The 27,874-nt window shown below is 50.0% G+C and overlaps 1 protein-coding gene across 3 annotated transcripts; it reads right to left on the bottom strand.

The window, feature by feature from the left end:
• Positions 1-475: 475 nt before the first annotated feature.
• Positions 476-27,248, bottom strand: ITGAD (integrin subunit alpha D). Of its 3 annotated transcripts, none has more exons than XR_011252536.1 (30): positions 27,132-27,239; positions 25,428-25,533; positions 23,196-23,299; positions 22,991-23,061; positions 22,739-22,853; positions 18,303-18,433; positions 17,262-17,407; positions 16,322-16,475; positions 16,073-16,223; positions 15,449-15,522; positions 13,847-13,976; positions 13,580-13,722; positions 13,279-13,419; positions 12,995-13,204; positions 12,046-12,176; positions 11,773-11,930; positions 10,367-10,521; positions 10,006-10,137; positions 7,908-7,981; positions 7,531-7,672; positions 5,159-5,272; positions 4,968-5,047; positions 4,778-4,861; positions 2,781-2,859; positions 2,516-2,623; positions 2,339-2,436; positions 2,030-2,143; positions 1,788-1,889; positions 1,265-1,375; positions 476-841 (listed from the first exon to the last, which is right to left on the bottom strand). XR_011252536.1 is itself a non-coding variant. In XM_069569364.1 (30 exons), the coding sequence occupies exons 1-30, from the start codon at positions 27,175-27,177 to the stop codon at positions 725-727; spliced, it is 3,501 nt and encodes a 1,166-aa protein (XP_069425465.1). In that variant the 5' UTR covers positions 27,178-27,248; the 3' UTR covers positions 476-724. The 3 variants fall into 3 exon arrangements, 2 of the variants coding, with proteins under 2 accessions (XP_069425465.1, XP_069425466.1); XM_069569364.1 differs by having other exon boundaries at positions 2,339-2,416; positions 27,132-27,248; XM_069569365.1 differs by lacking the exon at positions 2,339-2,436 and having other exon boundaries at positions 27,132-27,226.
• Positions 27,249-27,874: the final 626 nt, after the last annotated feature.

Here is a 27,874-nt window from a genome sequence, read left to right as displayed (position 1 = left end):
TTCACCTTCTAGGACAGTCAGCTCACTTGTCATTACCAGGGAGCCTGAGCGGAAACCCATGACCAACACATACACACACACACACGCACACACGCACACACACAGAACTACTTTTGGCCTCCTCTCCTAACACTGCTTACAGTGCACTTATGCTCACAGGTCCCAGTCAACTGAGAGAGTAAGAAACATCTCTACCCACGAACAGCCCCACCCTTCTAAAACAGCGCTGCTGCTGCTGCTAAGTCACTTCAGTCATGTCCAACTCTGTGTGACCCCATAGACGGCAGCACACCAGGCTCCCCCATCCCTGGGATTCTCCAGGCAAGAACACTGGAGTGGGCTGCCATTTCCTTCTCCAATGCACAAAAGTGAAAAGTGAAAGTGAAGTCACTCAGTCGTGTCCGACTCTTAGTGACCCCATGGGCTGCAGAACAGCACTGAGGTTCCTGAATTAGAGCTCTTCCTTACAGCATAGTTATCATATAAGCATCCTCATTTAATGTGACAGTTCTTATACATAAGAGAATTCACGCTGGCATCATGCCCGCTTCTGTGAAAAGTGGGTCATCACTGAAGAAGTCTGGTGGATATGGGAAAACACAAAAATCTTTTGACCCCTTGGGAAGATGTCTTGGTACCTGGTAAGCTGCTCGGGCCTGTCCCCGCAGATTGGTAGGTGAAGCCAAGGTCAGCCAATGGAAATAGAAATAAATGGGAAAGTGGATTATTCGGACAGAAGTGGACCTGGAGCCTCACTGTGGATATCTTCCCCATTGAATGCAGCAGTGTCTTCAGGCTTGTTATCCATCATTTCTTTGTACTGACGTTTGAAGAAGCCACACTATGAAGGGAAATAAATCAGAAAATCTGGATAAGAGGGCAGAATGGGAAGTTGGGAGTAGGAGGAAGCTGAGACAGAAGGGAACTAAGTAGCCTTGTATTTGTGTGTTAGGATACTTATGTGAACAACAGCTACCACCGATTGAGTGTTTGCTGTGTGCCGAGCTCTGATCTGTACACATCATTCATAGATTCTGCATACGCTGGCCTCATGTCTCTGTTGTTTCAGCCATTCTGTGATATAGGCATTATTATCATTTCAAAAATTAGGAAACAGGCTCAGAGAGGTTGGGCAACTTGCCTGACATTAAACAAGGAGTAAGAGCCTGACTCCATTGTCTGAGTTCTTCCCTCTATACGATCCTGTCTGTGGGAGGGCAGGGCCGGATGCTGGTGGTCTCAGGAGTGGGATGAAAACACTCACCTTGTACAGTAAGGCTGTGATGAGGGCCAGGAGCAGCAGTCCTCCCATGGAGCTGCTCACAAGGAGGGGCATGGGGCTGTAGACCTCATACTCTTCTAGCACCATCTCTACCTGATTTGGGGATTTCGGGGTCAGAAAGTATCAGGCCTCCCACATTCCCTTTTCTTTTTTTTTGACTGCATCATACAGCATGTGGGATCTTAGCTCCCTGACCAGGGACTGAACCCTCTCCCACTGCATCCTTGCATTGGAAGTGTGGAGTTTTAACCACTGGACCACCAGGGAAGTTCTTCAGTTTCCCAGTCCTTAACTCCCTTCCTTCTTTCATCAGGCTCTGCCTCAAGAGGTGACATACAGAAGCTCTCATGGGCTTAGGGACGATTGTCCCATCCAGGGGCCTCCATCCATTCTTTCTCTCTCCAAACTTGCAAGCCCTTCCCCGCCCCCCAACCACTCAGCATCACAGATTTAGCATCCAGAGCTCCCTGACCAGCCCGGCCACTGCCTACCACACGGTCACTACCTGGGCTCTCAAAAATGCCTCCTGTCCTGAAATCTGGGTGTACACAGATCTATTGAATGTGACTTCAGCCATACTCACGACCAACGTCTTCTTCTGCAGCAACTGCAAAAGAAAAGGGGAGATCTGGGAACTAGCTCTATAGGGGTTAGGGGGGCATGCAGGCAGCTCAGGGATAGAGAAACACCCTGGCTTGAGGGGGGCACAGACACTTCAAGCCCCATCTGAGTCAAGGAAGGACGTACCTGGCTGGCCCAGCCAAAGCTGAGGTTGCCCTTCAGGATGAAGTCAAGTTCCTCCTGGACGCCGAAGGAAGGGATGTCACAGCGGAACCTCAGGCAGTCAGCGATGGAGCAGTCCTGGGAACAGGAGAGGAGTGAAGTTGGAGAGGATCTTCACTTAAGCAGGAACCACAAGAGAGAATGGAATCTAGCTGATTTGGGGATGGGGAATAGATAAACCATCAGAGAACATAAACATGGCTCTGAAGCTAAGCAGTCTATTTCCTGGGAGTCTCCAGTGCCCAGCTGGTCCTGCAGTGGGACCTTTCTCACCAGCACGAGACTGCTTGGCATCTGGGTCTGGAAGTCCGGTTGCTGGGGAGGTTCCCTCTCTGACACACAGGGGAGACTCTAGGGAAAGAGAGAAATAGCTACAGGATGATCCGCTGGTTGGAGGGTATGGGCATTGTGGGATCAGACTCTGGGGAGTGGTGAAAGGCAGGCAGGCACCTGTGAAGGGGCCACCAACACCACATCCCACACGACCACACCGTTCAGCAGGACGGGGACCCAGAAATGAACGCTGATGGCCAGTTCACGCTGACTCAGGTTATTCACCTGCAGAAAACAGAGACAAAACATGACTGTGGTCCCTGGAGCATCCCAAGACCCACCGCTTTCCTGGCTCCAGCTTCCAGCTCTTCTCCATCCTTCCCCCACCGGCTCCCTACATCCCCACGGTAGGGACAGACGTGGATACTCCCTGGTCTCTCACGCGGTATCGATGCTCAGCTTCTTTTCTGCTCTTCTGGTCCGAAGCTGAAAAATTGAAGTACTTGGTGGATTCTTCTTGCCTGGAGAGAGAGAGGGCTTATGGGTGAAAAACAGCCCGGGGACCATCCTTGGTTGCACGTGCTGGGGAAGGGGCCCAGCATGTGACCCAGGGGATCGGTGATGGTCCCCATGGGCCTGTGCAGCCTCAACTTTAGCCTGTCAGGGGACTAGATCTCACAAGTGCAACTGAAAGATCCTGCATGTCACAACTAAGACCCAGTGCAGCCAAATAAATAAATATTTAAAATGAGGGTATAACAATAACCGTATCCTAGACCTAGTAGGAGGATTGGGCTTTCCTGGTGGCTCAGATGGTAAAGGACCTGCTGGCAATGCAGAAGACCCCTGGCTTGGGAAGATCCCCTGGAGAAGGGAATGGCTACCCGCTCCAGTATTCTTGCCTGGAGAATTCCATGGACAGAGGAGCCTGGTGGGCTACAGTCCTTGGGGGCTCACAAAGAGTTGGACATAACTGAGCGACTAACATTGCCATTAATAGAAGGGTTAAATTATGTAAATACATGTAAAGTACTTCAAACAAGGCCTGGCATGTCATAAGTATATAAAAGTAAGCTCTTATTGTGAGTTTTAGTGCTTTCCCATGGACAGAAGGGGAAATTCACACATAGAGTTTGGAAGGGCAATGACACTGCTTGACCCCCCTCTCTAGTTCCCCTAAAAATTGGTACATCAGCAGCAGCAGCAAACTCTGTCCCATGGCAATATTATAAGCTTATGGCCAACTCTAAAGTCTCTGGAGTTTAGCCAGGTAGGTGAGGCTCTTTGTCTTGCTTCCAGCCTGGCCCGCCCCTGCTCCCTCCACCATTTTCAGAGCCCAGAGCAGCAGCCCTTCACCTGCCTTTCCTGTGGCCTGCTGAGGCTTGTGCTCTTACAAACCATCCCTACAGTTTCGCACATCTCTGCTCTCCCCTGAGTTTTGAGAAAACCTGACCTTTCTCTGCCCTGTGTGGTGACAGACCATATCCTGTTGGCGACAAGCTCCCCACTTCAGAGTATTCAGAAAAGCCTCAGCTCTTAATCTAGTAGATCCAGTCCAGCGTCTTTGTGTTTGGCACAAAGGCTAGAGTTGGCTTCATGTTAAAGGAAGTCTGCACCTTGGAGAGAGAAGAGAGGATGCACAGGGGTGGCAAGGTGTGTGTGTGTCCCACCAGCAGGTCAGTTCATCAGAGGAGAACCAAGAATTATGGGATATGGTGGTGCAGTGGATAAGAATCCGCCTGCCCACGCAAGGGACATCCCTGGTCTGGGATGATCCCATATGCTTTGGGGCAACTAAGCCCGAGCACCACAATTATTGGGCCTGCCCTCTAGAGCTCGCGAAGTACAACGACTGAAGCCTGCACGCTCTAGGGCCTGTGAGCCCCTGTGTGTCAGCTACTGAAGCCCATTTGTCTGTGCTCTGCAACAAGAGAAGCCGCAGCATCTAGAGAGTAGCCCCTGATGTCCAAACTAGAGAAAGCCTGCAGGCAGCAGTGAAGACCCAGTGCAGCCAAAAAGAAATTAAAAGCAAATAAATATAGCAGTAAAAAAAAAAAAGAATTATGGGACATGGTGTGCTTAATTGCTCAGCTGTGTTGGACTCTTTTCGACCCTATGGATCGTATCCCACCAGGCTCCTCTGTCCATGAGATTCTCCAGGCAAGATTACTGGAGTGGGTAGCTGTTCCCTTCTCCAGGGGATCTTCCCAACCCAGGGATCAAATCCTGGTCTTGTGCATTGCAGGTAGATTCTTTACCATCTGAGCCACCAGGGAAGCTATGGTGCTATGCTGTAAGTACATGGCTGATCAACAAGAATTCTCATGTGAGAAATCAGAGGGGCTAGCTTAAATATTCATCCTCAAAAGTGCAGGCTGGCTTGCAGGAGGAGGTACTAGGTTTGGAAGAAGGTCCAAGGGGAGGACAGGGATTAAGTACCTGCTGATCACTGTGTAGACAGCATATTTCACTGGGAGCTCCAGCTGGGAGGTAGTCTTGTTGGATGTAGGTTTATTATTTTCACTGGAAGGAGAGAAGGGTGCCTGGTTGGGAAGGTATCCAGGAAGAGTCTCCAGCTAGAGCATGGAACAGGAGAGAGAGGGACACACCCTACCTGGCCTGAGCTCACCTGCTTATGTTGGCTCTGAGATGAAACTTATCTCCTAGGGTGGCCTTGTAGGAGACATCAAATGTGACTATGAAGATGCCCTGAGGGAAAAGAAAGAAGGGTTGAGGATGGGGAAGGCCGTGGTGGAGAGAGGGAAGGAAAGGGGGTCAGGAAGAGGGAGAAGAGCAATGAGAATTGGGGGGAGCTCTGACCATAATGCCCTCGCGGAAGATGGGGTGGTTGATGCTGCAGCTGCTGCTCCTCAGGCCCTCGTTGCCGGTGGGCAGTGCCTCACATGCCAGGCGCAGGGGACGCTGACCAGGTTGCTTCAGAGGAGAAGGAATTTTTAAAAACTTAGCCACATGCATATACAGGCCTGATGCAAAACAGTGGGGGCATTGCAAAGCCGTAGGGGAAGCTCTCAGTAAATGGTTCTGGGAAAGCTGGCCCATACAAAACAAGCAAACACATGAACAAGCAAACACTGGATCCCTACCTCACTCCATACATTAGAATAAATCCCAACTGAATGAAAGACTTAAATGTAAAAGGCAAATTATAAATCTCTTAGAAGATAATAGAGGGGAAGGTCTTTATAACCATAGAGTAAGGAAGTACTTCTTAAACATGATACACATATAAAATACTAAATACAAAGGAAAAGTTTGATAAAAATCAACCACAATCAAATTAAGGCCATCTAGGGAAGGAAAGCCAGTTAATGCTAGAGGAAATCAACCCTGAATATTCACTGGAAGGACTGATGCTGAAGCTCCAATACTTGGGGCACCTGGTATGACAAGCCGACTCATTTGGAAAAGACCCTGATGCTGGGAACGCAGAAGGGGGTAGAAGAGGATGAGATGGTTAGATAGCATCACCAAGTCAACAGACATGAATTTGAGCAAACTTCCAGAGATAGTGGAGGACAGAGAAGCCTGGTGTGCTGCAGTCCACGGGGTCACAGAGTCAGACACGCTGCAGTGACTGAGATGTAGAGAACAAACGTGGTCACCAGTGGGGAGAAGAATGAAGGGAGGAGCAAACAGATCAGGTGTCAGAGGTGCAGACTACTGTTTATAAAATAAATAAGATGCAAGGATATATTATGTAGCACAGGGAATATAAGCAGTGTTTTATAACAATTTTAAATTGAATGTAATCTATAAAATACTGAATTGTTATCTTGTACACCTGAAATTGATATAAGATTGTAAATCCACAGTACTTTAAAAGTTTCAGAAAAAAGGAACATACAAGATGTTTCCTCATGGCAGAACGCGAGGAGCCTCTTGAAAATGAAAGAGGAGAATGAAAAGGCTGGCTTAAAACTCAACATTCAAAAAACAAAGATCATGGCATTTGATCCCATTACTTCATGGCAAACAGAAGGGGAAACAATGGAAACAGTGACAGACTTTATTTTCTTGGGCTCCAAAATCACTGCAGATGGTGATGCAGCCACGAAATTAAAAGACACTTGTTCCTTGGAAGAAAAGCTATGACCAACCTAGACAGCATATTAAAAAGCAGAGACGCTATTTTGCTGACAAAGGTCCATATAGTCAAAGATATTCTTTTTCCAGTAGTCATGTATGGATGTAAGAGTTGGACCATAAAGAAAGTGGAGTGCTGAAGTATTGATGCTTTTAAACTGTGTTGTTAGAGAAGACTCTTGAGAGTCCCTTGTACTGCAAGGAGATCAAACTAGTTAATCTTAAAGGAAATCAGTCCTTAATATTCATTGGAAGGACTGATGCTGAAGCTCCAATACTTTGGCCATCTGATGTGAAGAACTGACTCATTGGAAAAGACCCTGATGCTGGGAAATATTGAAGGCAGGAGGAGAAGGGGATGGTTAGATGGCATTACTGACTCAATAGACATGAGTTTGAGCAAGCTCTAGGAGTTGGTGATGGACAGGGAAGCCTGGTGTGCTGCAGTCCATGGGGTTACAAAGAGTCGGATACAACTGAATGACTGAACTGAACTGAACTGAACTGAACACGTTTCCATTTATATAAAGTTCAAATATTGGCAAAACTCAACAGCATAATCTAGGGATATATTTATGAGTGGTAAAGAAATTCAAGGAATTGAGTATTATAAGGCAGAATAGTGATTACCTTTGCAGAGAGTATGAGGTTAGGATGAGGAAAGTTATATAAAGGGCTTCTGGAGGTGCTAGAAGTGTTTTATTTCTTTTCTTTTCCTTCTTTTTCTTTTTATTCATCTTTGGACTTTGCCACGCGGGATGTAGGATCTTAGTTCCCCAACCAGGGATTGATCCCCTGCCCCCGCATTGGCAGCGCAGAGTCTTAACCACTGGACCACCAGGAAAATCCTCCCCATCTTTTAAATTTATTATTATTTTAAAAAATCCTTTGGAGTGCTTTATTTCTTCATCTAGATGTTAATTGCATAGATTTTTGCTTAATATTTTGTTATTAAACTATACATATGCCCTGTGCACTTCTCTCTTTGTGTGTGTTGTATATTTCATCATAGAAAAAATGAAAGGAACCTATTATAACCCGGAGCAGGAGAGAGGTCCCAGCCACTGAAGCCCGAGGGAGCTGTTTACCTGGATTGGTAACGTGCGTCGATAGGACAGCCCTGCTGGGTAGTGGAAGCTGATCACCGTGCCATAGGAATCCTCGCCCTCATTGGACACCACCACTGTCACATTGAGCTCCAGGGAGCTCCCCACCACCAGGGTCTCCAGCCTGAACAGGAAGGACAAGATTGGGAGAGAGACTCCAGGGAAATAGGTTGGAATTGTTTCAGGAGTGGGGGCAGGGCTGTGGGAACGCATGAGCTACGTGCTGATGACCATCCAATCCAAAGCACTTCTTTGTTAGAAGGAGAGGCAAAGGGAAACACAGGGACTTCCCATCGCATGAGGATGGGAGCCTCCAAAGCTTTAGTGTATGGCTATGAAAGGAGACAGAGCTCACTCACCCTGAGAAGCTCAGGCTGACACTGAGGTCCCCTTCACAAAGGTGATCTTGCCCACAGTTCTTCTCAAAGGGGAGCTGCAGCAAAACAGTACATTCTCTTCCCATCCGTGTCTCAATCCATCCCCAGTCTCATTAGGAACACCCGTCAACACTGAGCATCACTGAGCGCCCACCCTGTGCCAGACTCTGTCCTAGCACTCACTGTCCTAGACTCTGGCAAGGAGGTGGGGCAGACAGTGTGAGAGGGGCAGTTAGAACATAAGAGAAAGAGAAGACAAGATCCTTGGCTTCAAAGAACGTAATGTTTAGTTGAGGAGTCACATTCAACTGGAACAAGCATTCGGCAAACATTATTAACAGTCGCTAATGAGACAAGTTCTGCACTCGGAAGGTGGCAACTGCAGGTGAATCAGACATGGTGGTGCTTACATTCAAGGAACCTACAATCCCTGAGGGGTCCACAGAAGTGGAGGCAGATGGCTATCAGTCCAGTCACGTGGTATTTGGCCGGGTATCACCATGACACAGTAGGAGGCCAGAGAAGAAGTAACAAGTGCTGAGCAGTGGTTTTCAAAAGAGAAGGAGATAAGACTGGGCTCTAGGGATGAGAGGAGATCTTTGAGGTGGAGAGAAGATGTTTTTCCAAATAAGAAATATGACATGCTGGAAAGATATAGAAATCAACTGCCAAACCATGTCTTCATCTGTTTATTATGCTGCCCTTACTAGGAACACTATGAGCAATTACAGGTACCTGTAGTCACTTGACAGGGCCTCTTCTTGAAAACAGAAAGGAACTGCAACATGAAAAAGAAAGACAGACAACATGGACAAAGACATAGAGGTAGAAATGAGAAAAGCTGGGGGACTTCCCCCGCAGTCTAATGGTCGAGACTCCATGCCTCCTGTTAGATAACACAGGGGGCTCAGCTTGGTGCTCTGTTGCTCTGTGATGACCTAGAGGGGTGGGATGGGAGGGCTGGAAGAAGGCTCAAGAGAGAGGGGATATATGTATATTTATAGCCGATTCATGTTATACAGCAGAGATCAACACAACACTGGAAAGCAATTATCCTCCAGTTTCAAAAGTTGCATCTGACTGGAGACGGTCGTGAAGTCACTCAGAAAAAGACAGACACCACCTGATATCACTTATATGTGGGGTTTAAAATATGACCGGAATGAACCTATGAGACAGAAACAGAATCAAGATTATAGAGAACAGACTGGTAGTTGCCAAGGGGGAGAGAAAGGAGAGGGTTGCACTGGGAGTTTGGGATTAACAGATGCAAATTGGTATATACAGAATGAATAAACACCAAAGTCCTACTGCATAGCACAGGGAGCTATACTCAACATCCTGTGATAAACCATAGCGGGAAAGAAGATGAAAAACATGTGCATGTATGTATAACTGAGTCGCTTTGCTATGCAGCAGAAATTAACACAACATTGTAATTCTACTATGTGTGTGTGTGCGTGCTAAGACACTTCAGTCGTGTCACACCCTTTGTGACCCCATGGACTGTGGTCCTCCAGGCTCCTCTGTCCAAGGGATTCTCCAGGCAAGAATATTGGAGTGGGGTGTCTTGCCCCCCTCCAAGGGATCTTCTCAACCCAGGGATTGAACCCTCGTCTTCCACATCTCCTGCACTGGCAGGCAGGTTCTTTACCACCAGAGCCACCTGGGAAGCCCAATTCAACTATACCTCAAAAAAAAAAAAAAAAAAAAGATCCTGTACTCTGCTGCAGGGGGTGCAGGTTTGATCCCTGGTCAGGGAACCAAGATCCCATGGGCCAAGTGACACAGTCAAAATAAAAAAAAAATTGATAAATAAATTAAAATGTGGGTTTAAAAAAATAAAAGAAAAAGTTCAAAGGGTCTGCAGAATGAGAACCAGAGAGTTTATGTTGGGGCAAAGTGGATAATCAGCCGAGATGTGGGTAGGGCTCCAAGCTGGGCCAGGCTGTGAGAATGGGGCGGAAGCATGTTAGATGTGATGTGGTTTCGTGGGCACCTGGGAGCCAGCCTAGGTTCTTTAGCACACAGAGACACAGCAAGAGTCAGCACATCCCTGGGACTTCCTAGGAAGACTCACGGAGGCCGTGAAGAGGTCCTGGGAGCCCACAGCCAGCACGGGGCGGAGGTTCTGAGATGAGGCAATGGGTTCCCCAACCAGGGAGAAGTTGAGTCGCAGGATAATGGGGTTCACTATGTCCTCCACACAGTCCTGGAGAAGAAGGGGCTTTAAAGAACCTGCTTTCCTCCTCCTTACCTGCTACCCTGGTGGGATTTCTCCTCCACCACATCCACGCCGTGGAAACCCGATTCCCCAGCCTCAACTTTCTCCTCTCCTGCCCCAGACTCCCCGCCTTTCCTGCCTCATTCAGGAGGGAGTGGAGGTGTCAGAGGCTGGCCCTGGGCTCCTTCCTCCCTCTCCCAGAGCCCACAGTCCTCACTGGTAAAAGCAGCTTCATGGAGTCACAGTGCTCTCCCAGCCCCAGGGTTTTTCTTCGAGTCAAAGTCCAGTTATCGGTCTCATCAAAAACAGCACGAGAAATCAGCCGACCTGGATCCAACGCCAGATCGTATGTGACAGAGCTTTGGACGTCACCTGAAGCAGAAGGGACGGAAGACGAAAAGTGAGAGAAACGCGAAGGTTCTGTTTTCATTTTTTCATGCAATGGAGATTTGCTGAGCACTTTCTGTGGGCCACGAACTGTACCAGGTGCTGGGATACAGGTGGAGAAGATGGATAAATATGGTCCCTGTCCTCCTGAGCTCGCAGCCTAGAAATGGAGATCAGCGTGAAGGACATAACATCACAGCTTGATCCCTGCAAGGGCCAGATCCTCAGTGGTACCAGAGAGGGCTTGCTAACTCAGATCTGGCGATCAGAGATGCCTTCCTGGTTGGACCTTGTCTGAGCTCTAACCTAGAGGATGAGCAGGAGTCAGGTGAAAAGTGGGGAGGGGAAAATCCCATATCTGGGGAACAGTGGCTAAGACCAGAAGGGAGAGGGAGGCTGGTACATTAATTAAAAATTATACTGAGGAGAGCTTCCTGGGTAGATTAGTGGTGAAGAATCTGCCTGTCAATGCAGGACACACAGGTTTGATCCCTGATCTTGGAAGATCCCACATGCTTTGGAGCAACTGACCTCATTGGCTACAATTTCGGAAGCCCTTGCGCCCTAAAGCCTATGTTCCACACCAAGAGAAGCCTCTACACTGCAGCTAGAGAAAAACCCACGCAGCAAGGAAGACCCAGCACAGCCAAATATAAATTAAAAAATTTTAAGTGTATGGATGGAATTCCCTTGCAGACCAGTGGCTAGACTCCATGCTTTCACTGCCGGGGGCCAGGAGTTTGACCCCTGATCAGAGAACTAAGATCTAGCAAGACCCTTGGTGTGGCCAGAAAAAAAAAGGAGGGGGAGTGCTTGGAGTAAGGGAGGCTGGAGAGGCAGGGGGGCCAAATCATCGGTGTCACAGTGGGCAAGAGTTTTAGTCTTTATAAATACAACATGGGAGCGGGTGAGGAGTGGTGAACTGTGTTCAGGACCAATCAAGGTAACTACACCTGGTGCAGAGTGGGTGGGAGGGAGCAAGAATAGCTGTGGACACAGCTCAAAGAGGGTGGGATGGAGAAGCCTTGTCCGCTGGGAAGGTGGAAAAGAGGGCAGACCTCCCATGAATCCTGGAGAAGGAACCTAAAGGCCTGGGTGTGGGAAGAGGAAGGGAGAAGGGCAGTTGGGTGGACGTGGAGGTGAGATCTGGGTTCCTGGCTCCATTTGGCCCTGAGGAGAGGGCTGGGTAGGGCGCCTCTGGGAGGTAAGGGTCTGGTCTACCAGGAGGAAGCTCACCTAGGTGATCCTGTGAGCTTTTGTGGATGGTGAGACAGACTGTGGCTTGTCCAGCTTCCACGGTGGTGGTCAGCTCATCCCAGCACTGATACACAGCCTTTGTCACCTCCGGGGGTATGAATTTCATAGTCACGTTCACCTTCAGCACTGGCAGGGTCCTGAGGGTACATGAGGGGCTGAGGACCGGCTTCTGGCCTCCGGCAGGGAAAACAAGGGAGGGGGCAGCTTGGTGAATCAGACACAAGGGGCAGGCAAGTGAGGGGGGGTTGTCACCTGAGCAGTAGTGCGTGCCCCCGGGCCCCCACAGCAAGATCCACCAGTCCATCCTGCGTGAGGTCCTGACCCCCACTCAGCGAATGCCCGAAATACTGGAGCTCCAGGGAGAGCTGGGAGCCTGCGATCCGCTGGCCGGAGAGAGGAAAAAAAAGTGCAAGTCAGGGGAAGGGGATGGGAAAGGTTTGAGAAGGAAAATTTGGAAAGGACACTGAATAGAGTAGTTGAAGAGAAGGGAGGGGACATCCCTGGTGGTCCAGTGATTAAGATTCCATGCTTCCAGTAAAGGGGGCACAGGTTTGATCCCTGGGTGGGGAACTAACATCCCACATGTCACAGGGCACAGCCAAAAAATAAAATAATAATAAAAAATAAAATTTTAAAAAAGGAGAAGAGTGGAGAGCAAACAAAATGAGGTCCCCAGGGTCCCCAGACAGAGATCGGAGCACTTTTGGTCCAATGAGGACCTTGAGGATGCAAATTAATGACAAAATCAAAGCATCATGAAGAGAGCATAACAGATTCATTTACTCGTCCTCTGTAAGTTCATTCATAAATATTGGAGGAATGGACAGCTTAGTGCTGTCCTCGAGTTATCTTTACATGAAGTCAATGGAATTTGCTCATCCTTTTATGTTTCACAGAAGGAAATCAAGGTTCACAGAGGCTAAGTCAGTCACTTGCATAAAGCCACACAGACCACAGGGCTGGTCAGGCGTTTGACCTGGGGCCTGTGATCTCTTAACCACTAAGCTGCCCACACAGTTTGAAGTCTGTTTGGAGTCAAAGGAGAGAAGAGAGAGCATTTGCGCTTAGCTGGGCCAGGAGCAATTCAGGGAAATAAACCACTAAAAGGAGCAGGGGAATGGTCACTGCTGAGACTGGGACAGGAGGTGGCACCAGGTGAACCTAAGACATGGGAAAGGAGGTGAAGGCTGGGGGGCCTCACCTGGCTGTGGGAGGGGCTGATGCCCAGTTCTGAGGTTCCGTGGAACAGGTAGACAGCACCCCGGTTCTCCTGCTCTCCCGGGGCCCCAACGGCCACATCCGCCAGCCTGTCCCCATTCACATCCCCCAGCGCGGTCAGGGCTGCCCCAAAGCGGCCCCAGGGGTGGCCCAGCTCCCCTCGCAGGACAGCATCACACTTCCACTTAGTCCTCTGCAGAATGAGAATGGTGTCAGGGCTCACCCACACCCAGACCCCACCCAGCCCGGGTCTCATCAGCTACTCACCCCCCGGGGAAAGGGGCACACAGACACCTGGCCCCCCTGGGTCTGCTCGTAGAAATGAGGGGCCCCGATGAGGGCCAGGTCAGAGCTACTATCTCCATTCACGTCCACGGAGCAGAGGGAGGCCCCGAAGTAGGAGCCGATCTGGAGGGCAGAGTCGGGAGTCATCCTGTCTGCCCTCTCCCAGGAACACGCCCCCTGGGCCAGGTCCCGCCTCTCCCCAGACACCAACACCTCCCCCAGAGGCCCTGCACCCCCTTCCTCTCCTCCTTCTCTGCCCCTGGAGACCCCCTCCACACTCAACCTGGGTCCCTGTGACTTCAGCCTTCGGCCTCCATTGCCTGGACACCTGGGTGAAGAGGATCACCTTCCCGGTGTGCTGATGGCGGGGGGCCCCCAGGATCAGGCTCTGGACCCCCTTCCAGAGGGCCAGCTCTGTGGAGTAACCTGAAGGGGCCAGGGTCAGCACCGAGGCTTCCCCACCCCTGTCCCCTCATCCCCCACCCCCAGGCCCCTGTCCTTCCCAGGCAGCCCATCTCCTGCCCAGCCCCCAACCACAGCCTTGTCTCACCCAGGTAAGAGTCCCTCATGTCCACATGCTCCTGGGACATGTTGATGAAGGTGGGGTTCTTATTTTGGGGGTACAGGAAAGCACCTCCAGACCAGCTGAAGCTCCCCACAGCCCCCAGAACTGGTCCATCCTGGGAGAAAAGAAAGGATTCCAGGGTGAGCAGGTGGGAAGAAGACAGCCTGTTCTGAAGAAATGCCTGCCGCTGACTCCGCCACTCATCTGGAAGTCTCTCTTGTCATTTCTAGCTCTCATCAGCAGCCTCGTGTCCCTGACTCCTACATCTCTCAGTCCATCCCCACTGCCACTGCCAGAGTCACCCCAGCGCCTCTCAGCCACTGTCCTTTCTGCCTCCTCGCTTGTTCTCCTCTGCTTCATCTACTGTCCCAGAGCTGGGCTTTTTAAACCCAAATGTGAGGCCACTACCCTGCTGGCAAACCAAAGAGACTTCCTGTCATCAAACCCCCGAGGGTGGCACTTAGTAGCCTTCGCAATCAAGTCTATGGAGTTACCCGGTGTTCCAGAACACACCAACCCTCTGACCTGGACACTCCTCTCTCCTTTTTCTGGGACTCAGCTCCTCTCTCTGGAGGAGTCAACCTCAAAGTTACGTCTGTGAGATGTTCCTGGCTCCCTCAGAAAGTGCTAGGCATTTCCTCTTCTGAATACTTTGTTTATTGCCTTTTCAAACTCTTGATTATGGCTAATTTAGGACATATACAAAAGTCAAAAGGAACGTGTAATGAACCCATTAGTACCCGTGACCTAGCATCACTGATTACCTCATGACAAACCTTGTTCCATTTCTCGGTCCCCCTCAATTGCCCTCAAAATTATTCTGGGTAAGGGGCTTCCCTGGTGGTCTAGGAGCTAAGACTCTGCACTCCAAATGCAGGGAGACAGGGTTCATTCCCTGGTCAGGGAATGAGATCCTACCTGCCACAGCTGAGACCTGGTGCAGCCAAATAAATATATCAATAAAAATTATTCTGGATAATATCCTTCTGAATATTTTGAACATGTACTTCCTTTCAGACCGCTGTCTGTCTCTATCATTATTTTGAACTGAACTGACCGTCACTTCTCTGGTCTTCGTGGTCTGGTCTTTCTCAACTCTCCAGCTCTCTCTCCATGCTGCCCCTAGCTCCCCTGGCTCCGGCTGCGCTGGCCCTTCTCTCACTCTAGCGTAGGAACCCCATTCCTGCCTCAGGACCTTTGCACCTGCTGTTTCCTCTACCTGGAGCAATTTCTCCCTAGATATTTCCAGGCCTCACCCTTGCTCATCATTCAGCCTCCATGGTTATTCCTTAGCCCTCCTCTGATCACCTCTCTTCTTCTACTGCAGTGCTTAGTACCATCTGAAAGTCTTTCATTTCTTCGTTTTTTTATCATCCCCTCCCACTAGTTACACATTCCAGGAAAGCAGGGACCTCAGCTATCCCATTCTCTGCTGTGCTTCTAGCACCTATATTCATTGCCTGCGTGTCTCTCCCAGACTAGACAGTGAGCTTGAGGGTTGAGTCCGCTTTCTTATTTATTCTGAGTCCCGGCTCCCAGCCCCAGGCTGGTGCCTGAGACTCTTAATCAAGCACACGCTCCACCCACCATTGTGAGGATGGAACTGAAGCCTTCTTGAGACATCTCATGCTGGAAGGAGCTACTTGTCCCCGACTGCGTTCCTGTGGGGGAAATGGGTCATTTAGGCTCCCAGAGACCTAGAGACAGTGAGGATTCAGAGCAGAGAGAGGAGAATGTGGTTTGGGGCTTGAGTTCTGGGTAACGATTTGGGGCGAGCTGGAGTAGGGATCCAGAAAGAGGACTCTTGGACTGCAAGGAGATGGAACCAGTCAATCCTAAAGGAAATCAACCCTGAATGTGCACTGGAAGGCCTGATGCTGAAGCTCCAGTACTTTGGCCACCTATGTGAAAAGCCGACTCATTGGAAAAGACCCTGATGCTGGGAAAGATGGAAGGTGGGAGGAGAAGGGGGCGACAGAGGATGAGATGGTTGCATGGCATCACCGACTCACTGGACATGAGTTAGAGCAAGCTCCGGGAGACAGTGAAGGACAGGCAAGCCTGGAGTGCTGCAGTCCATGGGGTCGCAAAGAGTCGGACACGATGGAACTACTGAACAACAACATGAGTAGGGACAGATCCTGGGGACTGTGGGGGACAACTGGATCTCGGCTCTTTCAGTTCCGACACCCAAACTCACTCCCCATTTACCCTCAACAGCAAAGATCTTCTCCTGAAGCCGCTTTAGGATGCTGCTGAGTGCTGCAAAGTTGTCCACCTTGAACACGTGGTCCTCCGAAGGCATGGAGCCAATGATGTTCAACTCCTGCCTGGCAGCGGGTGCCTGGAAAGCATCTCCCACCTGCAGCAGAGAGGCACATGAGGAGGAGGGGCCCACCAGCCCTTCTGCCTGGGGGAGGTGAAGGCTGAGTCTGGGGGAGCCAGGAGCAAAGGACACACCCCAATAGCGTAACGGATGATGTTGGCTTTCTCTGCCTCGGGGATGACGTCGGTGTATTTCAGGGGGTCTTTAAATTTCTCCCCGTCTGTGATGACAATGATGATTTTCCTGGCACTCTTACGGGCCCCATTCTTACTGTGAAATAGTTCTCTCCTGTCAAGGAAGAAAGAGGGGGTAACTCTACTGAGATTTTGGGAAGCAATCATTTGCGCACTAGAAGCTCCTCTGGAGAGACTGGGGAGGCCTGGTACCCTGAGACTCAGGCATGTTAAGTCATGGCTTCATAACATTACTGACAAAAATTACTGGCCCCAGCACCTAAGCCATTTTCTTCCTGGGCCACCTGGCCTCCAGTATTGGGCAGGCACGTGGTGGTATGTAGAGAGCGAGAATGGATGAGGGATGGGGAAGAGAAAGGAGCTGAGTGGGGAGAAAAGCACAAAGAAGACACTTGGCAATAATTCCTGAGTCCCTTCCAGGGAGGTAAAGAGGAGCTGCATTTTTTTTTTTTTTTTAAATTAAAATCCACAGCCGTTTATCTCAGACTTCTTGGGCAGAAGCACTGCGCTCATGTCATCTCGTTTAATCCTTCCAACCAAGTTGTGAATTTATCCTCATTTGACAGTTTTCCAAGACTTAGAAAAAGCCGATTACTCCAACGGTGACCCAGGTAGCAAGCCGGGAGCCAGGATGGGAACCGAGAAGCAAACCCAAGTGGGCTCAGAGTCCAGCCAATCCAAAGCCAGGCAAAGGGGAAAGGAGTCTGGCCCTCACCCTGCCTCAGAGAATTGCAACCAGTGAGGGGACCAGAAACACTCCAGGAAGACTCTGCCTACGGCCCCCTCGCTTCCCCATGAGCCCTTTCTCCAGATCCTCGACCCAGCGCCAGACAGTGGCAGGGAAGCATTTTATCTGCAGGTAGCAGGGGTCGGAGCTTACACCACTCTCAGGATACCGGTGGCTGTGAATGTCAGACCATTCAGCTGGGCGATGGGATCCACCAGGCTCCGAGAGCTCCGGATGGTCCGAAATTGGTTGAAGGTGAAGTGGGTCTTCATAAGGTTTGAATATTGCATCAGCGAGAACTGTGAAGGCCAAGAAAAGGGCCCTGGTGTTCAGGAGTTGTTTGTGTGTGTGTGTTTTTAGTAAGCTTTAAATTTTTGAATAATTTTGCACTTACAAACCATGTTCCATGTGATTTTGAGGCCTGACAAGTATATACTGAAACCCAGAAAAAGAAAACTGGGAAATCAAAGCTAAATATTGCTTCTTTCATGGTTTACAAAGAATAACCTTGCCAACTACCATATTTGTTAAATTTAGATTAAAAAAATTTTTATAATATACAAAATCAATTTGAAGTCTATATTTCCTTGTTTCTCAAGAATTTATGGACTTCCTAGGTGGCTCAGTGGTAAAGAATCCACCTGCCAAAGCAGGAGACTCAGGAGACGTGGGTTTGATCCCTAGGTTGGGAAGATCCCCTGGAAAGGGAATGGTAACCCACTCTAGTATTCTTGCCTGGGAAATCCCAAGGACAGAGGGGCAACAAGAATTTATACACACACACACATATATATACACACACACTGGTTACTGGGAAATAAAATAATAAGATAAAGAAATCATGAGTTATATGCAAAACATGATAAAGAAATCATCAATTATTTGGCCAAGTTACCTTCAGTCAAATTTCACAGCAAAATTATTTTATATTCCTTTCAATGTATTTAAATAGCAAAAACCTATTTCCTGTGGCGCATGGGGACATAGTAAATGTGATGGGGAAACCTCCTCCCAGGTCAGGTCTCCAATTGGCCCTGCATGGGAACCATGCCTTGACCTTGGACCCTAGCTTCCTCAAGGCACAGGCCTATTGATCCAGCCCCCAGTGATGCCAGGCAGCCTCCCAAGTTGACCTTCCCAGAGGTAGACCCTCCCCCACCCCACTCCCCAGGTCTCAGAGGGCCTAGTCTTCACCTGCGTGTTGGTGCGCTTGAACAGGTCCATCACAGCTCTGACAAAGTTCTTCATCCGTTTAAAGTCGGTTTGGTCAATGCTGCCGGAGCCATCAATCAAGAAGGCGATGTCCATCTCTTGATTTGGACACTCTGTCCAGAGGGAGAGAGGAATCAGAAACATATGTTTGCGGGGACTTCCCAGGTCGTCCAGTGGCTAAGAATCCTGCCTGCCAATGCAGGGGACATGAGTTTGATTCCCGATCCGGGAAGATTCCATATGCCTCGGGGCAACTAAGCTGTGCACCACAGCTACTAAGCCCATGTGCCCTAGGGCCTGTGCTCTGCAACAAGAAAAACCACTGCAGTGAGAAGCCAGCACACCACAACGGAGAGAAGCAGCTGCTTGCTGCAGCTAGAGAGCGCCCACGCGCAGCAAGCTTGCTGCAGCTAGAGAGAGCCCGCGCGTAGCAACAATGGCCCAGCTTAGTCAAAAGTAAAGAAATTCATGTGTGGGTCCCAGCCACATCCTGGGGCCCAGAAACCCTTTCTGCTCCACAGAGTTGGGGAGCCATTCTTGGCACAGGGACCAATCCCCACACTATCCACAGAGGAGGTCCAAATTTGCTGTCTCAGCCCCTTTCCCTTTAGCAGAGTCCCTGTTTCTCCCCTCCTCCCACAAGGCTTACAGAAGGGGAGAAAGAAGTAGAGTATGGGGGCTGGGTGGGCTCCTCACTCTGTTAGTCAACAAATTTTTATTGATTACACATGTCAGGGATACTGTGGCCTGCGTGCATGTGTGTGTGTGTGTGTGTGCACACGCGCGCTAAGTCGCTTCAGTTGTGTCCAACTCTTTGTGATCCTATGGACTGAATGTAGCCCACCAGGCTCCTCTGTCCATGGTATTTCCCAGGCAAGATACTTAAACATTGCCATTTCCTCCTCCAGGCGACATTCCGGACTCAAGGATCGAAACCCTGTCTCCTGCTTGGCAGATGGATTCTTTACCATGTAGCCACCTGGCCGCCCACACAGAATTATGGCAAGGATGAAAACAATGAGCATGTCAGCGCTCCTCCCTCCATTTGTCCACCCTCTCCTTCCCATGCTGTGTGCTAGACAGTACAGGGAGCTCCGCTCAGTGCTCTGTGATAACCTAGAGGGGTGGGATGAGGGGGCGGGAGGGAGGCGCAGGAGGGGGGGATATATGATTACATGTAACCGACTCACTTTGTAGTACAGCAGAAACTAACACAACAGTGTAAAGGAGTCCTACTCCAATTTGAAAACGGAATGAATATGTACGTAAAGTACTTAAGACAGGGCTTGGTGCCCCATAAGGGCTAGTTGTTATCACCATCATCACCATTTACCAGGCATTTTTCTGTGCCCAAGGACACACCTGGAACAGATGCTAAGGTGTGCTCTCAAGACCTGTCCCCCATCAGGATGGACGTGCTCATTCCCAGCTGTAGGGAGTTGGCTGTCAATGGCTCCCAGTGGAGTTCCTCCCTAGGTGTCACCCTACTCAAAAGGGAGGTGTCTTGCCCAAGGTTACCCTTTCTGCTCCAGGGGGCAACCTGTACCCAGCCATGCTCCAAGCTCCCGGTGGGGCGACTGAGGCCTCTCCCTGTCTACCCTGTCCATCTACTCAGTCCTGCTTCCCTCATACTCTCATGGGGGTTGCTCCTGAGAATATTTTCAAGGGAGCCGCAGAGCCCGTCTCTAGGGAAATCGGACTGAAGACCAAAGTTTTATAAAAAATCTCATTCCTGCCCTTGCGGAGTCCACACAGTAGAAGAGAGACACAGCATATGCATATGAAGAAATAAGACATTTCAGGCTGTCCCCAAACTTATTTTGGGGGTTGTGGTCTCGGTGCAAAACCCAGCTGATGCCTCTACCAGCACCCCACATCCTGTGTTGGTCTCGGGGTGCTGGGAGATCAGGCCACCACATTGAGGTGTGAGGCTGAGCTGCGGCAGCCGGCCTCAAGTCACTGAAGCAAAAATGCCTTCTCCCAGCTCCTCACTCCTCCCCCACCCTGCCTGCTCAACCAGTATCACCAGTGCTGAGAAGAAATGGAAGAATAGAAGGTCACTTTCCTCCCTGCTTTCTAGTCTTCCTAGGAAATCCAGCCATCCACATGGCAGGCTGAGCGTGTGCTCAGGTGCTCCCAAGCTGGGTAGCTGGTGTTCTCTGTAACCACATCTTGTGCTCGTACCCACTTTTTTAGCTCCATGACAAAATCACCCTCCCTCTCCACATGCTCTCTCAGACCAGGCCTGTGGCCAGTGCCCTTGCAATGTCACTTCTGTTTCTTGCTGTTTTTATTGTATCCCACAGCAGGCACCTGGCTGAAGGTGATTGCCTTCTGAAAAAAGAACCAAGCCAATCAGGCAAGGTTGGTTCAAGCTCTGGGCTCTGCCACTTCCTAAAGTGGAAACTCATCTCTCTGAGCCTCAGTCTTCTCATCTATAAAACGGGGATCATCCTGGCCTCCACGAGGATCTCATGAGGACCTAGAAGGGGATTCACACCCAGCACCCAGTACCCAGCACTGCCTGGCGCACAGTCTTTCCATATCTATTCAAACCTGCCTTATCTGCACCAGTTTTACACATGTATGTCCCATTTTCATCAGACATCACATCTCAGGAGCCCCAGAAACATCTAAGAGAAGACATTTACCACTTAGTGTTCAAAGCTACCTCTCCTGCCCTGCTGCACAGACATCCCCGGTGGGGCCTGGGACTCACTAGAGTCTTTGCCACTCTCCCTGTCCCCTCTGTAGACTCTGCTCTCACAACTTTGTCTGGGGGCTATTTCTGCTGCTGCTTCACTTCTGGCTAAAAACCCATGAAGTCTGGGTTTGTATTTTCTCTGGGCCAAAACACATGCCTTGGGACTCCCCTGGTGGTCCAATGGTTAAGAATCTGCCTGCCAATGCAGGGAACATGGGTTTGATCCCTGGTCAGGGCAGTAAGACCCACATGCTGTGGGGCAACTAAGCCTGTGTGCCACAGCTACTGAGCCCAAGCTCTACAGCCCATGCTCCGCAACAAGAGAAGTCACTGCAGGGAGAAGCCCACACACCACAACTAGAGAGTGACCCCTACTCACTGCAGCTAGAGAAAGCCTGCGTAGCAATGAAGACCCAGTACAGCCATGAATAAACAGATAAGTAAACAACAACAACAAAACATGTGCCTTGTGCAGTCCCTGGCTCTCCCTGGGGGCCCATTGTTTCCTTTGATGCCACACACGGGGTTGTTTATCTCCTTCCTGTGCCTTCCTCCTGGTCCAAACAGATAATCTTCAGTTAGAAAATTAGTCATAAAGGCAATCACATACACATGCCAGGCTGGAGTCTAAGCACTTAGACACGTATATTAAATCTTTTAAATCCTAATAGCCACCTCAATTATTGAGTTCCATTTTACCAATGAGGAAACTGAGGCCCAGGGAATGTAGCCACTTGCCCAAGGACACAGAAGATGAACTTGTAAAGACTGACCCTCAGAGGACTTCGCTGGTGGCCCAATGGTTAAGAATCTGCCTTGAAATATAGGATACTTGAGTTCGATCCCTGGTCTGGGAAGATTCCACATGCCTCGGAGCAATTAAGCCCATACACCACAACTAGTGAACCTCATACGCTCTAGAGCCTGGGAGCTGCAACTACTGAGCCCGTGTGCGCTCTAGAGCACGTGCTCTGAAACAAGAGAAGCCCCCACGGTGAGAAGCCCTCCCACTGCAGCTAGAGAAGTAGCCCCTGCTCATCACAACTAGAGAAAGTCTGTGTGCAGCAATGAAGACTCAGCACAGCCATAAATTTTTAAAAAAGAAAAAAAAAAAAAGAGGAAAGAAAGAAGAAAAAAAAAAAAAAGACTGACTCTCAGAGAGAGAGACAGCTGCAGGGCCCGCCTAGGCACCATTCTCTGCGGGAGACATCAGTGCTGGCAAAACTGTGCCTCACACTCGCCATGATCGGGTCCTTTTCTGCCCTTGTAAGGGGAAGTGTGAGTTTGGGGGTATCTTGGCAGACTAGTAGAATGCCCCAGGACTGCCTCCCTCTTGGATTCTCGGATCTATGGTCCTCACCTCACGTTTTCACCACCCAAAACCCTTCCTCTGGAAACCAGGAGGCACCCCAACACCTGTTGGCTGATGTGGGACCCTCATGCCTCCTGCAGCAGCACCCCGAGGCTCCTTCCTGCCCCGTCAGTCATCACAGCTCCCCAGCTTAGGGGGTCCTGCTGTGACTTCACTTCCTGTTGGGCCAGACTGTGCCCCCAGCCCCTGCTGAGCTTGCCGAGCCCTCTGGGAGGGGGCTTGGGGCACAAGAGGCCCAGGAAAACAAAGACCCAGAAGGTGGGGACCCAAGTTTCATGCTCTGCTAGCATGAGTGGTTCCAATACGTGCTCCACCCAGAACTGGCGTCTCTGGGGGACCTACCTGGTAGGGCAGTGGGGATGGTCCGGATGACCTGCAGGTGGGAGCCCAGCAGGAGGCAAGTGCCTTTTATGTACATGTTATCCCCACAGGCTTTGTGCACAGTCGGGCCGCAGGCCTGGGGGCAGAGGCCCGTGTGGGTGAGGGGGCCCCCAGAACACTCCCCCTCCTTTTCCCTCCGCCCCAGCCTCCTCTCCCTCAACCCCGTCAACCTCTTTCTCCCTCAAGACCCTCCAGGGACCCAGAAACACTCACCAACAGCTGGGAGAGATGGGTGGAGGCCGCCAGGGACAGGCCCAGGGACATGTCCACAGCCTCTGAGGGGGCTGAGAGGGCAGACACACAGGGTTACACCCATGGGTACGCCTTCACTTGGGGGGACAGTCCGGGCTGGAGGCTGAGGAGGGGGCAGTCCTGTGTAGGAGGTTGAAGGACCCAATCCCTGGGGCGAGTCACTCACTGTTCAGCGAGATGGGCTGACACTGACGGGTGGCAGGCATGCAGTCGTACAAACGTCCTGTTTTGTTGACTGTGACCACCTCCAAGGGGGCTCCCACCACGAGTCTGGAGGTACAACCAGGACAGACAGTCGCAGGAGGGGTGGGGGCATGGGGCGCTTTGGTTGAAGAAGTGTCATGGGGAAGTGAGATTTCACGATGGGAGCCCTCGGCCTTGGCCTGTGTGAGGCTACTCAAAATCAGGGCCTGAGTCTAACCCACAGAGGCTGAAAGGCCATGCTGGGCTTTCTGTTTGTCTGTTTGGGTACATGTGTGCGTATATAAATATACATGTATTTGTATATGCAAATAGTTTTGGAGATTGTGTGTGCGTGTTTTAACATTCACTCAGAATAAAACTATTCAGAACAAAAAATAGCATTTCCCAACCACAAGTCAGTGCAGTTTGTCTCCTAAGAGCCCTCATTCTGAGAGAGCCATTATTCCAAAAAATAGGTCACCTCAAGTTAAATGGAAAAATGTTCTGAAGCCAATAGATAATTCTGTAATTAATTGGACTATTTATTTATTTACAATTACAATTTTATTTATTTATGTGGCTGCTCCGGGTCTTTGTTGCAGCAATGTGGGATCTAGTTCCCTGATCAGGGATTGAACCTGGGCCCCCTGCATTGGGAGCATGAAAGTCTTAGCCACTGGACCACAAGGAAATTCCCAAATTGGATAATTTAAATATGATAAACAATTTAATTTAAAGCAGCTGTATCAGAAACTGCTTCATATCATTTCTATTCATTTATAAATGCAACTGTTTATTTGCAAAACACCTTGAGAGGGGAGAATTTTTTAATTTCTCATTGAGAAAAATGTTCTCATTACCAACAAGCTCGCTATTCAGGTGAGGGAACTAGACAAATACTAATATATTTTAACTGATTAGCCATGCAAGATTTGTTGAACTTGCCTTTAAAGATTCATTCTAGAGGACCATTCCCTTATGGAAACCTGAAATCCTTGTTTGTCTAAGACTTGAGGATGACACTGAATCAGGTGGTTGGAGATGTAGCCATTTGGTGTCTTCTGGCACAATCGGGTAAATAAACTTTTAGTTTTAAACTATTGACCTACAAGGGTTTTTTTTTTACCCCAACCCATTCCTTACATGTCAGCTCAACCTTTTCATTATCACTCAGCAGAAACCAGGAAAAACAGTAGCTTTGTAGCAATCAGAATGTCATCCAATATATATTATATACTTGGTTGGAAAGTCACTCAGTTGTGTCCGACTCTTTGCGACCCCATGGACTAAAGCACTGATGAACAGCAGACAATCAAGAGTTTCATTTTTGAAAAAAATAGGGCCTGAACACAAATTGACGGTAAGTGGGACAGAAGCTGCTGGATTTGTTGGGTGTTGTGTGGTTGTGTGGGGCTCCAGGGAAGCCAATGGGGGGAAGTGGTGGAGAGATTCTACACCTTGTTCTAGGTGGTTGTTACCTGGATACACATATGTGGAAAATTTTTTGAGTTGGACCTTCTAGATTCGTGCATATCAATCTCTGTGTTATATTTCAAAACAAAGAAAATAAAACTCTAGGGCCTGACGTCTGCTTCCATGTCCTCAGCCTGCCAGTCGAGGGAGAAGGAAGGGATGTACATTTGGGACTCAGTGACCTCTGTGTGCTCTGTCTTGGCTAACTGAAACTTCCTGTGCTCTCAGGGTCATTGCTAGTGCCACCGCCTCCGTGAAGTCCTCCTGGAGTTCTCTCCTGGGTTTGATGTCTCCCTTCCTGTGGCTTCCAGACTTTGGTTATGCTTGCATCACACTGTGACTTCAACTCCTTGGGTCCCGGTCTCTGGGACCCAAGAATGTGCCCTTCTGGAGGCAGCGTGGATACATAATTTGCCGATCCCAATGCAAAATAAAATTATGAGGCCTCCCTCCTGTTCTTGGAAAAAAGACTTTATCTCCCTTTCTTCTACAGGCCCTCCCTCTCTGCTGTCCTGGTGTTTCCTATTTGCTATTTAGTGTCACACTCCTTCATACACCAGGAATACAGCACAGATCCTTAGAGGCTGGGCAAGCCAGGTACAGCAGACCCTAACCTCGCCCGCCTCATGCAGGTGTGATGGACAGGTTTGTAGCCCATGCTGCCCTTCCTCCAGGTGGTAGCAATCAGAATGCCAGCCTGCAGGCCAAGGGGGCAGAGTTGGGGAAAGTGGGCGGGGCCTACCTAGATCTGTCAAACTGGACCACGCTCTGGCCAAAGCTGGCTATGTCCTCTCGGAAGACCAGGGGCTCCTCCACATCCAAGTTGAATCCGTGATAAGAAGCCAGGCCTGAGGAATACGGGGAGGTGGGGAGAACAGTCAGAGAAGCCCCTTCTCCTTTGAACCCCTGACTTCTCGGGGTCATGACACCCACCACGCTCAGCCTTGCTTCCCCATCTGCCCGAGAGAAAGGCATTCTTATTATCGCCACCTGTGTGGTTCCCATGTCTCCTCCTCCCTTAAAAATAGTCTAATCACAATACAGAGGGCAACCATCCAGAGAAATGCCCCTCACCCACAGTCTGAAATTAGGCCAGTCACCTCCTGGTAGGTTAAATAGAGCAGGAATATCCCTTAAAGATAAAGTGACTGTACAATTTATTGTCTAAACTTGGACCTTCCAAGAGGGGAGGGGGCACCATTAATAATTACACCAGGAACATTGGTACTGGCTCCAGGCAACTAGGGTGTGTGGTCATCCCACTTAAAACTGTCCTACTGCATCTTCCCATTAGGCTTAGGAAACAGACTTAGAATTCTGTGATTTATTACTTGTCATTTTGTATTCTCCGTGTCCTCGTTCCTGGTGCCAGGCTCTAGGAGGACAAGGACAGCTCCACCTGCCTTGTCTTGGTGCCTGGAACAGTGCCCAGCCCTTAGCAGGTGACTTTAGCATTTACTGAATGACTCTGAACCACACAGCTGGTCACTGGCACAACCAGGATTCCAACTCACTCTCCCGATTCTTTACTCATCCCAGTGGCTAAGCTAGAAAGCCCCAGGGGAAGACACTTTACATTTCAAGAGCTTTTCCCAATCCCTTCTCTCCTAACCAATCACCTTTCCTCTCCATTCCTCCAAGAAGCCTGGTTGTCTCTGGATGGAGGCGCTGACTCCAACCCCAAAAGTAGGAAAGCTTTAAGGAGACCAGGCATCAGGCCAGGCAGTGACAAGGAGGGTCCAGACACCTGAACCCTGGGGCTCTGGGCAGAGGCCAGATGTTTAGGATGCTGGTCCTTACTGGGTCCACATGTAAGGAAACCTCACGTCCGACATCTTTCTCACAAAGATTGATTCTATTCCTAGTCTGGAAGCAGCCCCTGTGATCTGACAGGTAGAGGATACCAAGAGACTCAGACCCAGATGCCTCAGGGGCCAGTGAGGTGACATCAAAGAGTGAAGTGGGCGGGTCTGAGCCCCGGGTGGTAAAGGCGGCATCCATTCCCAGACTCTGGTACCCAGAGCAGCCAGACCTTCCCATTTCTCAAGAGAAGCTGGAAAGACTCAGGAGATGTGCAGGACCAAGGAAGTGCTGTCTAAACTAAAGTCTTGCCATCTCTTGTGGATGGTGTGGCCTCCCCTCCCAGGGGCCCTGGGGCAGACGCCCCTCACTCCCAGCACCCACCCCAGGGCCCCCAGGAAAGGAAGGGAGAGAGAAGCCATGGGCAACCTGGAGAGCAGCTCACCTTCCACCCAAGCATAACCCGTGAACCCACATCCCTCAGCTTTGCCCAGCTCCTGCCCCTCCCCAGATTCCAGGCCATTCCTCCCACCACACCAGACTGGACAGGAGTCCTCTCCTTTTCCTTCAGCTCCTCCTGCCTGCCCTACCAGGCAGAGACCACCGCTCCCCCAACCCACAGAAGGCCTCTCACAGCCCCACTCACCAGTCAGGAACAGCACAACTGCAAAGGCCATCCCCAAGCAGCTCATCAGAGAAAAAGAGGAGGACTGGGCAGCAGAGCACTGGAGGGTGCTCAGTGTCTCCGGGGGAGTTAAAATAACGAGTCAGGGCTTGACGTGGCAGGAGGAAGGCTCGGTGAGGAAGTACTTGGTTATTTACAGAAAGGCGGGGGCAAAGACACCTTGGGGAAAAGGCCCTATACTCCTTCCCATTCTACGTCCAGGGAGTTGGCTTCCCTGGCTGCCCCAGACCACCCTCCCCCGGCCCTTGAGACCTGCTTGATGCCAGGGTCCTGGGAGCTCTCTGGGGCCTCAGGAATCAGGCTGCATATGAGTGGAAGAGGCAGGACAGAAGGCCGCAGAAGGCCCCCTGCATGGACATGAGCCTGGAGAGGAGCAGACCACTGCCTGGGTACTTGGGGGGGCTGGAGCATGGCTGAGGGTGTTGTTTAAAGAATCAGAGCCCAGGGACTTCCCTGTGGTCCAGTGGTTAAGACTTCACACTTCAAATGCAGGGAGTGAGGACTTGATCCCTGGTTGATGAACCAAGATCCCACATGCTAGGTGGCACGGTTAAAAAAGACTTAAAAAAAATTTTTTTTTTTTAAAGAATAAAGAAGCAGAGCCCAGCAAGAGGAGAATGGACAACTAAACTGGTAAATTCCTACAGAGCACTTACTAGTCAGCAATAAAAGAGAACAGACCAAAGATATGGGTAACAACGTGG

This window comes from Ovis canadensis, chromosome 24 (assembly GCF_042477335.2).
Source record: "Ovis canadensis isolate MfBH-ARS-UI-01 breed Bighorn chromosome 24, ARS-UI_OviCan_v2, whole genome shotgun sequence".
In the NCBI taxonomy this organism is placed as follows: domain Eukaryota; kingdom Metazoa; phylum Chordata; class Mammalia; order Artiodactyla; family Bovidae; genus Ovis; species Ovis canadensis.
This window is presented reverse-complemented; position numbering and strand designations above follow the sequence as displayed.

Bases quoted from the DNA above. Each gene is read 5' to 3' on its own strand.
- ITGAD (XM_069569364.1), bottom strand. From the start codon at position 27,177: ATGAGCTGCTTGGGGATGGCCTTTGCAGTTGTGCTGTTCCTGACTG. The intron at 17,408-18,302 runs GTGAAGACTAGG...TGGCCTTCACAG, and splicing joins TCAAGCGCACCAACACGCAG to TTCTCGCTGATGCAATATTC. The intron at 1,376-1,787 runs GTAGTGACCGTG...TCCCCAAATCAG, and splicing joins AGGCATTTTTGAGAGCCCAG to GTAGAGATGGTGCTAGAAGA.